At 56.3% G+C, this 12,498-nt stretch overlaps 7 protein-coding genes across 7 annotated transcripts, besides 16 other annotated features; 1 reads left to right on the top strand and 6 right to left on the bottom strand.

Moving 5' to 3' along the window:
- Positions 1 to 277: 277 nt before the first annotated feature.
- Positions 278 to 333: a microsatellite.
- A 128-nt stretch (positions 334 to 461) lies between these two features.
- Positions 462 to 484: a microsatellite.
- A 169-nt stretch (positions 485 to 653) lies between these two features.
- TraAM80_02517 (putative proteasome regulatory ATPase subunittcc1l8.3) lies at positions 654 to 1,850 on the bottom strand (the record flags this gene model as incomplete). The annotated part of the gene is made up of 1 exon (XM_029379517.1): positions 654 to 1,850. One exon carries the CDS (start codon positions 1,848 to 1,850, stop codon positions 654 to 656), a length of 1,197 nt encoding a protein of 398 aa, XP_029240760.1.
- A 25-nt stretch (positions 1,851 to 1,875) lies between these two features.
- Positions 1,876 to 1,947: a sequence feature (A-rich).
- A 70-nt stretch (positions 1,948 to 2,017) lies between these two features.
- Positions 2,018 to 2,036: a microsatellite.
- Positions 2,037 to 2,531: 495 nt separating this feature from the next.
- Positions 2,532 to 2,555: a microsatellite.
- Positions 2,556 to 2,630: 75 nt separating this feature from the next.
- Positions 2,631 to 2,652: a microsatellite.
- Positions 2,653 to 2,816: 164 nt separating this feature from the next.
- Positions 2,817 to 2,845: a sequence feature (GA-rich).
- A 38-nt stretch (positions 2,846 to 2,883) lies between these two features.
- On the bottom strand, positions 2,884 to 3,213 carry TraAM80_02516 (uncharacterized protein; the record flags this gene model as incomplete). Its single annotated transcript, XM_029379516.1, has 1 exon — positions 2,884 to 3,213. The coding sequence occupies one exon, from the start codon at positions 3,211 to 3,213 to the stop codon at positions 2,884 to 2,886; it is 330 nt and encodes a 109-aa protein (XP_029240759.1).
- A 126-nt stretch (positions 3,214 to 3,339) lies between these two features.
- On the top strand, positions 3,340 to 3,681 carry TraAM80_02515 (uncharacterized protein; the record flags this gene model as incomplete). The annotated part of the gene is made up of 1 exon (XM_029379515.1): positions 3,340 to 3,681. The coding sequence occupies one exon, from the start codon at positions 3,340 to 3,342 to the stop codon at positions 3,679 to 3,681; it is 342 nt and encodes a 113-aa protein (XP_029240758.1).
- A 559-nt stretch (positions 3,682 to 4,240) lies between these two features.
- Positions 4,241 to 4,274: a sequence feature (G-rich).
- Positions 4,275 to 4,316: a microsatellite.
- A 40-nt stretch (positions 4,317 to 4,356) lies between these two features.
- Positions 4,357 to 4,397: a microsatellite.
- Positions 4,398 to 4,666: 269 nt separating this feature from the next.
- Positions 4,667 to 4,712: a microsatellite.
- Positions 4,713 to 4,716: 4 nt separating this feature from the next.
- Positions 4,717 to 4,734: a microsatellite.
- A 127-nt stretch (positions 4,735 to 4,861) lies between these two features.
- Positions 4,862 to 6,709, bottom strand: TraAM80_02514 (ubiquitin hydrolase; the record flags this gene model as incomplete). Its single annotated transcript, XM_029379514.1, has 1 exon — positions 4,862 to 6,709. The coding sequence occupies one exon, from the start codon at positions 6,707 to 6,709 to the stop codon at positions 4,862 to 4,864; it is 1,848 nt and encodes a 615-aa protein (XP_029240757.1).
- A 241-nt stretch (positions 6,710 to 6,950) lies between these two features.
- Positions 6,951 to 8,336, bottom strand: TraAM80_02513 (ubiquitin hydrolase; the record flags this gene model as incomplete). Its single annotated transcript, XM_029379513.1, has 1 exon — positions 6,951 to 8,336. The coding sequence occupies one exon, from the start codon at positions 8,334 to 8,336 to the stop codon at positions 6,951 to 6,953; it is 1,386 nt and encodes a 461-aa protein (XP_029240756.1).
- A 46-nt stretch (positions 8,337 to 8,382) lies between these two features.
- Positions 8,383 to 8,427: a microsatellite.
- A 233-nt stretch (positions 8,428 to 8,660) lies between these two features.
- Positions 8,661 to 8,692: a microsatellite.
- Positions 8,693 to 8,740: 48 nt separating this feature from the next.
- On the bottom strand, positions 8,741 to 10,888 carry TraAM80_02512 (uncharacterized protein; the record flags this gene model as incomplete). Its single annotated transcript, XM_029379512.1, has 1 exon — positions 8,741 to 10,888. One exon carries the CDS (start codon positions 10,886 to 10,888, stop codon positions 8,741 to 8,743), a length of 2,148 nt encoding a protein of 715 aa, XP_029240755.1.
- Positions 10,889 to 11,219: 331 nt separating this feature from the next.
- Positions 11,220 to 12,428, bottom strand: TraAM80_02511 (uncharacterized protein; the record flags this gene model as incomplete). The annotated part of the gene is made up of 1 exon (XM_029379511.1): positions 11,220 to 12,428. One exon carries the CDS (start codon positions 12,426 to 12,428, stop codon positions 11,220 to 11,222), a length of 1,209 nt encoding a protein of 402 aa, XP_029240754.1.
- A 9-nt stretch (positions 12,429 to 12,437) lies between these two features.
- Positions 12,438 to 12,456: a microsatellite.
- Positions 12,457 to 12,459: 3 nt separating this feature from the next.
- Positions 12,460 to 12,494: a microsatellite.
- Positions 12,495 to 12,498: the final 4 nt, after the last annotated feature.

The raw sequence follows: 12,498 nt of genomic DNA, 5'->3' as shown, positions 1-12,498 counted from the left end.
AGCCCTTAAATACCATGGCAGCTGCTGCCAATGCGGTCCAACGCCAGAGAAGCCACTGTGAGAGCTCATTGCACAGCACAGTAGGACTCTTCCGGTCGACGTTGTTTGGTTTGGGTTAAATGTCTCGATCAACAGAGACGTGTGTCAGTCAATCCAAGGCCACCTGTTTGCCGTCCGACGGATCCTTTTCTTCCCAGTTAGTTGAAGGCGTCACAGACGTCCTGCGGGCTCACCTTCCCATCCGTCAACGCTCCGTTGCCTCTCAGAGATGTACGATAACAGAAAGAAAAACCACACATTCACACACAAACAACAACAAGAAGAAAAACAGCACGGAATCATGACCAACACTGCTCCTCCCCTCATCCCCAAGTACCAACTCCTGATAACAGCCGTAGCCGTAGCCGTAGCCGAAGAAAGAGCAGGAGAGAAGCAAACGCCTAAAGCCACATGACGGCCAAAAACAAACAAACAAACAAAAAAAAGGTCCTTCACTCCTCTCCATTTCTCACCGTCTCTTCTTCTTGAACGGGCTGCCCCGTCCGGAGCAGGGAGATACACACACACGCACACATCCCTTTGGCCCCCTCTCCTCCAAAGACGCACACAACATCGCTTTTCTTCTGGTTCCTCGTCTCCACGCAAATTCATTCTTACGAGTAAAAGTCGTACTGCTCATCCCCCGTCTTTCGAATGACGGTACGGTAGGCGCTCTCAAGATCTTTAGGCAACACGACGTAGCGGTTTTTTCGCACTGCGAGCATGCCCGCCTCTTGACAGATGGCCTGGATGTCCGCACCGCTGAGTTTTTCTGGTCGCGTGACGAAGTCCTCGAGGTCCACCTCAGGCGACAGATTCATTTTGCCCGTGCAGACCTGAAACACAAGGCGCTTCTGGCGTCGGTCGGGGAACGGGAACTCAATCTTGCGGTCAAGCCGCCCAGGTCGCAGCAGCGCGGGGTCAAGCGTGTCCCAGCGGTTTGTTGCCATAATCACCTTCACGTTTGTCGTCTGATCAAAGCCATCCATTTGCGTCAGCAACTCCACCAGGACACGCTGAACCTCACGATCAGCGCCTGTCTGGGCGTCAAAGCGCTTCGTTGCAATGCTGTCCACCTCATCAATAAAAATAATAGACGGCGCGTTCTCCCGGGCGAGGCGGAAAACATCGCGCACCTTCCGCGGCCCCTCGCCGAGGTACTTCTGCACAAACTCGGAGCCCGACACGCTGATGAAGGAGGCCTTGGTGTGGTTAGCCACCGCCTTCACAAGCATCGTCTTTCCGGTGCCAGGCGGGCCGTAGAGCAACACCCCGCGTGGAGGATCAATCCCAATTTGGTCGTACAACGACGCATGTGTCAGCGGCAACTCCACCGCCTCACGAATCTCCTGCTTTTGCATGTCGAGACCTCCCACATCACTGTACGTCACACTTGGCTTATCCTCCTTCTGCATAAGATGAATCGTAGAGTCAGTCTCGTTGGGGAGAAGCTGCACACAGGCATTGCTGCCCTTGTGCAACCCCACACTCGCACCAGGCTTCAGTCGCTCCTTGTCAAGGGTACTGAGAATACGCACATAGTAATTGCTGCTGGAGGCCCCACCGACGATGCCGCGACCCGCATCCACAGCCTCTACAAATGTGCCGAGCAGAAGAGGTACGGCTTGAATACGTTGCACCTCCTGTTTTGCTGCACTCTCCTCCTTCTGCAGGTGGTGAGTTTCCGTCTTGCATATCATCGTCTTAAGCTCCAAGTTCTGAATGGCCTTTACCAGTCGCTCGTGCTCCTCGTAGAGGCTCTGCGGGGCAGCTGCCGTAGTGGCGACTGCTTGCGCGGCGGCGTAAGGCATTTTATTTGCTGGATCCCGTGCTGTGTTTCTTTGCCTACCTTCTTTTCTCTATTTTTGTTTGCTTTCTTTTCCCTCTCTCTCTCTCTCTCTCACTTTCGCCTGTTGGTTGCCCTTCGACGCGGCCGCGTAACACTCCACACACACAACCACCTGCTTCCTGCGAGTCAACACACACACACACACACAAAAGTATGGAAAACGAGAAAGAGACACACATGCCATGACACCACACACACACGTCCACGCCCACGCAGCTGCGATGCTTGGGCCTTGGTCCATGGCACTGCCAGTCCACGCAGATGCGGAGGCAACGCCCTCCCCACTACCCACGCCTTTTGAGGAGGAAGTAAACACACAACGGTGGCCTGCCCATCCCTTGCGGGATCGCGTCTCTCCAGCCCCTTCGTCGTGGCGGGGCCACACAATTAATGACACGTCTCTCAGAGAAAAAAAAAAATCACCATTCAACCGCCCAAACAAAAAAAAAATGAAATTACATGCAGGCAGGCAGGCACAACCGTCGGTGCATGCGGTGGTACATGCAAACACAACGTGTTGCTGGGCCCTGGTTTCCAGGAATCGATATAAATTACCTGGAAGCAGGTATACGCGGGGTGTGTGGGGTGAATATTCCGTCCGACGAGGTGTGCAATATGCGGTGGTATGCACCTTAACGAAATCATATATACATATATATATATATATGCCTCCAGAAACCAATGTAGATCCTTTTTTTTTCTCTTCTTTTGGTTTCGTCCCTCGCTTGGATTCTACAAAAAAAGCAAGCAGCAGCAGCAGCAGCCAAACATACACGCACCAATAAGTGAGAGAATTCGTATATATTTCATTTTTTTTTTACTTTTTGATTTGTAAAGCAACGACAACGCCTTTTTCATTACAGCAACTTGTCCTCGTGCGTGTGGACGGCAAAAAGGGACACGTCGGCTGTGAGCGCTCGAGTTGGGCTCTTTTTTTTTTCCTCTTCTTCTTCTGCTCACCGTGCAATGGACGGCGCCACAGCGACATGCAACCCTCACTTTTCGCTCATTGCACTCCGTGTGCTGCCTCCTCGCATCCGCAAAGCGTCCCAATCACCACTGCCGCACCCATGCTGCGACTCCTCCTGCTCACCCCCGCTCGCCGTTGCCGTCATTGGCCCCTGCACCCTCGCCCCTGGCGCTAGCGCAGACACCGGAAGCCTGTCGACCTTCACCTGGTGGCGGTCAGGTGCGGGAAGAAGAGCAACAGGGAGGAGCGCCGACACACTCACGCCGCAACGCTGCAAACTGTTGCTCGATAGATTGCCACTTGTGAAACTTATTTGCACACCTACCTCCCTCTTGGCGTTTCGGCCCTTCAACATGGGGGAGTGCAACTGTGAGTCCGAAACGTCGCCACGCAACGAAAGCCGCAAGACTCCGATGAGAAAATCAGGCTTCTACTCACCAACGTCCAGCGGATCACAAATGCATGCTGCTGGATTAGAGGAATGACAAACAATGTAACTGCTCCCCAGCGACGCCGGGAGCAGCGCCAAGACGCTGGCAGAGGTGACATGCTTCTTGCAAAGCTGCGCGTCAACGCTCAGTCGACGCCGCAGAGTCATTCAGGAACTCATCGACGAGTTTTATACCGGCCTCTCCTCCGCACCACTGGGACTCACACCATTGTGAACGTCATTTTGTGCCTTGGAAGAGAAGTACCCGCGCTCTTGCGGTGCGATGCCCCCTGCATTACCATCCACACCCCCGCGTCATTGCAGCGTCGGGTTGCCTTGCTTGCCAAGCCGCAAGGAGGCCTCGACATTGGCGGTATGCTCGGCGAAGCGTAGCGTCCTCATCACCCGCCTGTGCTGACGCCTGTAATGATTCACAGACATGTGTTGTGACTGCAACTCTCGCACAACCCGAAAATCCGGCGAGGCAGCGAGAATTTTCCCTCCGTGCCATGCAACTCGGGTTGAGCAATTTGTTTCATGTCGGTACGCGACAGTGAAGGGTGCGAGACCTCGCCGCCGCTGCCCCCTGCCAGAGTTATAGTCAACTCCGCAGGTGGAGTTAACATGCAGCGGGTCGGACCGTCGCACTGCGTGGCTGCTGCATGGCGCTGCGGTGCCTTCAGATGCCCCCGTGTCTCCCTCCTCAGGCAGCTGCGGCCGCAAAACATGGGGCGGAGACGCTCGCACGCGTCAATGAGACCACGCGCAAATGCACAAAAAAAAGAAAAGCACCTGGCAAGATGCCCGAAACAAAGCGTCTGTTATCCCTGCATCTTGCATGAAGATCCAAGCGGAGCAGGAGGACCACACACAGGCAGCATCCATACGCGTGCGTGCGTAAAAGAGAGAGGACGGGAGAAAACGGAAAAAAAAGGATGAATAAACGAGAGGACCCCCCCTACCCCTCCCCCTCCCCCTCCCCACCCAAAAAAAAAAAAAAAAAACAAGATGAGAGAAGCAAAAACAAAGCTCATGCAGAGTAAGCGTAGGAACAATAAACAAAGGGGGGAAAAAAAGAGAGAAATACATACAGCAAAGGAAAAAGAAAGGTACGCGCGTGTCCCTTGAGGCGTCTCTCTGGCAGTGAAATTTGACAAACAAGAACTACGTCATTGGCCGCAGCGACACGCGGTGGTACGCAGTTGAGAGCAAATACATTTCCTCACAAAATGAACCCATGAAAGTGGGCGTCAAGATGTATTCGTGCCTCTAAAACAATATATGTAAGTGACGAAGGGAACAAAACGAGAATGAAAGAGAGATGGCGAGATGTTAAATACGCCCAGCACTACTACTTTTTACAAGAAAAGAAGAGATCGAGAGAGAGAGAGAGAGAGAAAGAGAAAGAGAGAAATAGAGAGAGAAGAATGGTGGTGGTGGTGGTGGGATTCAAAGGAGGGAGGAAGCCATTTATGCGCCGCAGACACGTGCGCGTTTTTGTTTCTTCCTTCCTTCCGAGGGCTGTGCGGGTCCTCCACCCAACCTTGCACTTCTCTCCCTCCACTTCGTTCCCTCAAAAGATGGGCGTGCCGCCACCCCAGAATGGGTTGTTTGCATCAAACGCATCAGCACCGTTGTCCCCACCACCGACAGCGCCATCGTCATCCCCGTCGTCTCCATCACCTCCGTCGCCGTTGTTGTTGTTGACTGAGGCGGGTGACCCGTGTGCCCCTGGCAGCACGAGGCTCCGTAGCAGCTCCTCTACCGCGGTGGGGAGTTCTAGCGCCTCGTTGGCGGGCGGAGGATACCCGCAGCGCTCGTAGAGGATGATATACGGCGTCTCGGACATACCGAAAACCCCGCTGGAGCCGGACAACACGTTCTCAGCGGTCTCTGACGTCAAGGGTGAGATCATGGAGTCATTTGCCAGTACCCACGAGTCACGTGTGCCATCGTTTTCGTCTTCCCCCTCCGCGTCTGCGTCTGCGTCTGCGAAGAAGCGTAGTATTGTAAAGTAGTGCCCGCTGCGGGGGCTGGGGCCGCTGTGTACCAATACTGCGAGAAGTCGGTAGTGAATACGCCCGTGCAGAACGTCCTCCTCCTCATTCCCCACAGCCGCAGCCTCGCCAGGGTGTTCAGCCCTGTCGGCGCAACCACTCCCCCGCATTACAACCCGCACCGGGACACCAATCAGCTTGTTAATCGTCACCTTATCCATCACCTTTTCATGGCTGCCGGTTTCGCGACGGTAGTGAAAACGGTTGAGCTGCAGGGTGAGGTAAAAAGGTACCCCCGCAATGTCGCTCTCCTGCAGCTGCTCATGTTGTACTCTCCACCCATGGTCCCCCGTGAGGGGCACCCTACGTTTGCACATGGTGTGCACAGCTGTTCGCAGCCTAACAGGCTCACGACTGCGGCAGGACTCACAATATGTCATGTTATCGCCATAGAGGACCTCACCAGAGTTGCGGTAGTCAAGAACGCTGTCCAGAAGGTCCTGCAGCGAAGGCTGCTGTCTTGCCTCCTCCGCCTCCTTTGGCAGAGCTGTATCGTTCACGTCCCCGTCCACGTCGGCGTCGTACGTACAGTACGTGGTAATCGCAACAACATGTCCGTCTGCCGAGCGCAGCACATGCGCCTCCTCCTTCAAGTGTTTCTCTTCGTCGCAGACGACTTCTGCACTGTCGCTCCACGACTTGACGTCCTCCTCTCGGCGCAGCGGAACGCTGATGTCCCAGAATGGGCTCAACTGAGTTCGTGTGTGATTGCATGACACGCACTCGATGAGAGACGCCGAGACCCCACCGAACCATCGTGCCACAACAGTGCTCTGAGTCGTCCCACCCCCGCTGATGTCTCCATGGCCACCACTTTTAGTCTCGGTTGTGTTACCTTCAGTGTGGGTGCTGACGGTGGCCGGGAGATGGCCCGTGGTGAGTCCCCACCTCCCCGCTCCTTCCTCTAACACCGTTCCCTCCTTGACTTTTTCCCCTTTCTCTTCCTTTTCCTCCGCGGATTGGGACGGGGTGTCCTCCTCCAACGCACAGGAGGTGCCATCCCTTGCGGTCTCGCCGGCACAGCTGTTGTCCAAGAGCTCCATCAGCACTTTCCCGTACTCCGAGGCATCGTGCTGAAAGCCGTCATTAAACGGTTCTGGCAAAAAATACCGGTAGTACTTCGTGTCCACGGCCCGCCCGCTAAGGCCGTGCGTCACCATCCAGTGCATCTGCAGCATGAGGAGGACAAAACCTGCAGCAACGCGGCGTCCACCAACCCATTCCCATACGGTTTTACTGCCAGTACCGGAATCATCGAGGGAGCTCAGCAGACGTGGAAGCTTCTCCCGCAAGAGGTCTATCCGAAAATGCCGTGCGGCGAAGAATAACTGAGTGAAGCTGTTAATGAAGCAGGTGTTGCCCATGTTCAACAGCCCCACACACGCAGGCGATGACTGCTCTGTCTCTGTAGATGGCAACGGTGTCGCCGCGTTCGACGAGAGGACCCTTCCCAGCGACGAGCTCCACTGCTGGGGAGAAAGCGCCTCCCCACTGCGAAAAACAGGGATGTCGCCAGACTGGCTTTCGTGCGGCCCAGCATCATTGCAGCTGTGAAAAAAGGGTGTTAACTTTAATTGTGGCCCAAACTCTTCCTTTGCAGCGGACTCACGCTTGGCTGCCGCCTCGTGGTGCATTGCCGTCGCCGCCGTCGTCGTTCGTCGTCGTCGTCCTGCTTTTTTTATCATAGAACACGTAACGTTCCATCTCCATCTCCTCGTGGGAGCTCGATGGAAAGTGAAACAACTTCGAGTGCACCAGCTGATCCAGGATAAAGTGAGCCTCCGCCCCCACCTGCTTCAGAACCGACTGATACAGCGGAGGGAATTGGCGGCAATAGGACACGAGTAGCGCTGCCGTCTCTCGCAGCAAGGGCGGGGCGTAGGCAAGCGCCTTCTGCGCCGCTTCCACTCCCACCTCATAGTAGAGGTTCCACCTCACACCGGCGAAGGAGCAATAATCGATCACCCGTTTAAACAGTAAGGCGAAAAACGAGCTAATAGATGACATTGGCACCGAAGATGATGCTGACAAGGATGGCAATGCGCCCTCTAGCGCACGTGGACCAAGTTTCATACTAAACAACTGGTAAAGAACTGCTGTGGTGTAACGCAAGGGCGCCTCTCGAAGTGAGGAGTCGGCTGCGTCACGCTTCCTTCCCCCAGCGCTTGGCTTCGCCTCATTCCATTTTGCTTCCACCACCACCTCCCCCCCCTCCTCCTCCTCCTCGGCAAAGAACCTCAGAAGCGAACACAACGTGTAACTATTCACCAGCGTAAGAAAACCATTCTGGAAACTGCCTTGATCTTGCTTTGGTGCGGGGTCGCCGTTTTCATTATGCTCAGTAATATTTTCCTCAAGTGGCGCCGCAGGCCGCGCACAAATCGTCTTTGCTGTCTCATGCAGGCAGTAGAGCGCGGTGTCTAGCAAAGGAAGCGGTGGCGTCGCCTGGTTGCTCGCGGCCGCGTGTTCACCCGCACTGTGACGCGGCGCAGCGAAGTCCACACCGTAAGCAACGAAGCTTGACAGGACCGACGCGTAAAGCACTGGGTCGGCGGAATTGACGGTGTTGCAGAGAAACGCCCCCGCGATGGTGTCGCTGTACACAGGCACCCCCTCAGCCGCATCAAATGAGGAGGCCACAAAGATGTCTCGACGGCAATTGTGGTAGGCGGCCTGAAGTGCACTGCGTACGACTGTGTGGGCCAGCGCACGCCGGTTTTTGAAGGAGAAACTGCCAACTGTGAGGCCCTCACTGATACGCCGAATTCGCTTGGTGATGCAGTTAATGACGTCGACCTTGCGTCGCAGCAGCACTGTGCGGCTCGGCTCGAAGCTAGGTGGCGGATACGTGGCCGTCATAAGGTGCTCCAAACCAAACAGTGCGGCCTGTTGTTGCTGCTGCCGCTGTTGCTGTTGCTGCGGCAGCTCACGTTCCTGCTGTATGGAGGAGACGCTAAATTGTGAGGAGGCATTGCCGTTTCTGCACACCATCGTTGCCGTTCCCGCCCCCGCTGCCTTCACTCTCTGCCTGTGTGTGCTTCTTCCTTCCCTCTTCCTCCTTCCTTTTTTTTCTTTTTTTTTTGTGCTCGTACTACTCTCCGTCTCCTTTTCGCTCTTTTATGTATGTAGTTATTTTGTTCTTGTGCTACTTTCCCCTTCAGCCACCCACGCTGCGGGTGTGCGTGTGTCTGTGTCCGCTGGCCGCAGAGTTAAATCCTACCTGCCTTTTGTGGCCGCACGAGTTTCACGGAGAGACGCAAACAAACAAAAACAAGAAGAAAAAAATAAATACATCAGTGGCGCGGAACTCACAGACACCACCACCACCACCACCACCACCACCACCAACGCCAGCAGCAGCAGCATAACTGCTCACACTCGCGGTTCCCGCTGCGTCAGCCGTCCAGCGTCGCCTTAACCTTGGCGTCGCGCCCGTTGACTTTCACCAGCCCCGCAAGCTTCAGCTCCTTCAACGCCCGCACCAGCGCCTCGTCAGGGATCTGACAGACGCGCTGCAGCAGAGCGAAGGAAACGTACCTCTGCCTGGAGCTCCTCTGCCCCAGCGCATGGGCGGTGAGAAGATGCAGCAGCCGCACAGAGTCCGGAATGGAGGGGTTAAAAAAGTTGTTCTCAGACAGCGCCCACCCCTGCACCGCCGCTGCACCGTTGCAGTCGTGACGGCACTCACCCGCTTCCCCACGCGGGCCACCGTGGCTGCTGCATTGGCCTACAGCACGCCTCAACTCCTCCAGTGACTCCTGCGGCGGCAGCACTGCAAGTAGAGCGGAGTGCATCAACTCCGCCCCAAGCGGCGTCTTTGCCGCGGGCACCTGCATCGCTGCGGGGATGCTAACAACTGCCCTCGCCTCCTCCGCCCCCTCCTCTCGTGGGGAATGATAGAACTCATTCTGCAGTGCGCTGCTTGGCGTGTACACCGGCACACACGACGCCAACGCCTCGTGAAAGGCCATTTCCTTCTCATTGCCCCACCTCTGCCACAGTCGTTCGAGCACCGAGACAAAACCTGGGATTCGCTGCAGCCGCATCGACCGCTTCCGCACAATGTCTTCGTACAAGACCGCAAATGTCACCGCCTCATTCAACAACTCTCCATCTGCCAACTGACCCGCCGCGACAAATAGAGCGTTGAGAATGTCTACGGTGTCTGCGTGACGACAGATGCCATCACTCCCGTTTCCCCCACTTGCTGTGGTATCAGTCATTGACGGCCCAACAGGAGGCGACGCCAATGTGGCGGACAGACGACGGTCACGCGTAGACGCAAAGTGGGCGAAGGGGCAGAGCAGCGCGTGCAGACCCGTTACAACATCACCAAGTTGACGCCGTGTTGCCCACAACGCCTGGAGGTGACGAAGCGCCACCGGATGCAGGATGACAGGAAAACGACGCAGCGCCTCCCGCAAAAAACAACAGAGCGGTAGATTCTCGCGACGCACAAAGAAAAAACTTGACTCCCGCTGCCGTGTCTTCTCCGCCACCTCAACTTCCGCTCCACTACACAGCTGCTGCTGCTGCTGATGTTCCCGCCTTGTCACCCCTTCCTTTCCTCCCTCGGCGTCACCCGGGGGTGGGGAAGCCGTCGGGACATTCATCCAAGTCTCAAGGCGACAAATGAACGCTCTCCGCTCCGCATCGTCGCGCCGCGTCGCAGAAGCAGCAGACCCGCGAAAAAGCTTCACACAGTACTCACAACTCAGTGGCTCACGCAGGGCCTCCTCCAAGAGTGCGCCGCCGTACGCAAGATCATCCGGAAGCAGGAGGACAGAAAATTGGATCCGGGATCGGTACGTGGCCTCCCTGGCGCGGCACAACGCCGCCAGGGCACTGATGTCGTGGAGAAGCAACATCAGCGGATCGGAGAAGGGCCGTGCCCGGCCGACATCATCGCGGCATGCGGCGCCTTCATTAGCACAGCAACGCAAAACAAAAAGCGCCCGTCGCGTGCACGGCCCCGAGGTGTGTTGACGCCTCGCGATGGAGGGTGGTGGCGGGGAGGCCGCGGATGCCTCACCCCGACTGCGTTTGCTTCCTGCCAGAATTGGGCTTCTGGCAGGGCAACCGTCCTTCTCGGCATACACGGAGTCACACCAGGCCTGTGCCGCCTCCATGCAATTCAGCCGGACAACGGCGCTACCGCTCCCACCCCTATGACGCACAGAATCCTCAGCGGGGCATCCCTCCGGCATCAAATTGACAGCGAACACACGGAACTCGTGTCGCTCAAAGTTGTGCACGAGCGCTGCTCTCTCGCCGGAGGAGGAGACGGAAACAAGCGACACATCTGCTGCAATTGCTAGCGGAATGAGGTTGTAGCAGCCTATCAGCACATTCGGAAGGCGCCAGCTCACATCCCCGTCGACCGCAGTGGGAGTCGTCGTGGATGAAGATGGTGGTGGTGTTGGTGACACCTCCTCCCACGATTCCCCACGCAAGAAATTAATTAAAGCCCCCAATTCCTCCGGCATCAGCAACGCCGACACGCATGCCGCGGCACCGTCGAGTATTGCGAGAGCATCACTCATCCTTTCTCTTTTCCTCTCCCCCTCCCCCCACTTCAAGAAGAAGAAAAAAGAAAAGTTTTTGTGTTGCACGCAGTGGGGGGACGTGTGTGTCGTTGGTTGCAGTGAGAAATGAAGGAGGAGCCTGCAGCGCTGCACTACCCCCTCACCCACACAGACACACATGGAACAGTTGGCAGCGTGTGCCCAGAGAAATGCATGCACACACGCATCCGTCCATGCAGCAGTAGAGAGAGAGGAGGGGGGTGGCAAAGTAAATAACAAGGAAGGAAGAGCCGTATGTACATTTCCTTCTTTTTTCTTTTTTTTTTGTACGAGTTTCAGGCGACCGTCCCTACGACAAGGGACAGAACTGTGAACAGCACGGCACGCCATTTGAGACGCTAACCGCACACCCCACATGCACCCAGCTGCCGCATGAACACTGCGCAACTCCCTCCATCTCGTCCTGCAACTCACACACGATGCAGCATTTGGAGACGTCATTGGTAGCCTTCTGCGGTGTCCTCCTCATTGCGTTGAGTGTAGGGAAAAAAACATCCCCCACGTCGCCAAACAACTCCATGTACAAATTCAGGGCGCCCGCCTCGTCCATGCCGTCTTCGCCCGCCGCCGCCGTCGTTGTCGTTGTCGTTGGGCCCTCCATCTGCAGCATAGACATGATGCGAGCGACACGGGCCTCCTCCCGTCTCTTCTGTCTCTTGTAGTACTTCTCGTCGCTGTAGGCGTCCTCGCCGTCGTCATCGTCAGCCGTGGCGCTGCTGGTATCAAATGTGGCATCATCCTTCTCATCGTCACTCACCGGGGACGGCGTCTGCGACTCCCTCTCCCCTTCCGCCGTAAGTGACTTCCCCACCCGCACCACCGGCGGTTTTGGGAGCGGCGGAACATCATTCAGCGTGTCGGAAGCGATGCAGTTCAGCCCCACGGGGGTGTCCAAGAGCGTGCGCCGTAGGCTCCACCACAGCGATCGCATCCGCTTTGCCTCCCTAGCCTCCTGTACACCGCAAACGAGACGTGAAAGACACGTAATACACGAGGCATCCAGACACCGCTGCAGGCCCTGTGCCCTCTGCGGCCCCTGCTGGTTGCGGCCCGCCATCACACCCAGCACCAGCTGCTCCAGCACCGTGTCTGGGAGAAGCAACATACGTTGCATGGCGTCACGCGGCTGCCCTACCCGCTTGACCTCCTCGCGTGCCCCTTGCAGCTGCGACGCACCCTTGCTGCAGATGCGCTGTCGTGCGTAGTTTTCACTGTGCAGCCTTTCCGCGTACGCGACAGCCAAAACAAGCAGCAGATTGACCGCCTCTCGTGAAGGAGCGTCGTCATCACTGCTGCCTACTGTTGTCGTGGCCGCCACGTCGGTGAAGCTCTCCATGCCCTGCAGGAGGTGCATGACGGTCACTTTGCCTTTCGCCTCATCGTGCAGCGCGTGCAGAATGCCCAAGAGCCGCATCGCACGCGTCACCTCGTTTCGTCGCCCAATCCACCGCTGAATCGTTACGGCCGCCACGTACCGCGTCGCTGACTCCGGCCCCATCACAACTAATCTCTCTCTCTCTCTCTCTATGTATATATATATATATATATATATATATATATATATTATT

This window comes from Trypanosoma rangeli (assembly GCF_003719475.1).
Source record: "Trypanosoma rangeli strain AM80 chromosome Unknown Tra_15.4_contig_00058, whole genome shotgun sequence".
NCBI lineage: Eukaryota > Euglenozoa > Kinetoplastea > Trypanosomatida > Trypanosomatidae > Trypanosoma > Trypanosoma rangeli.
The sequence above is the reverse complement of the archived record's forward strand: the minus strand, read 5'-3'. Positions and strand labels throughout refer to the sequence as shown.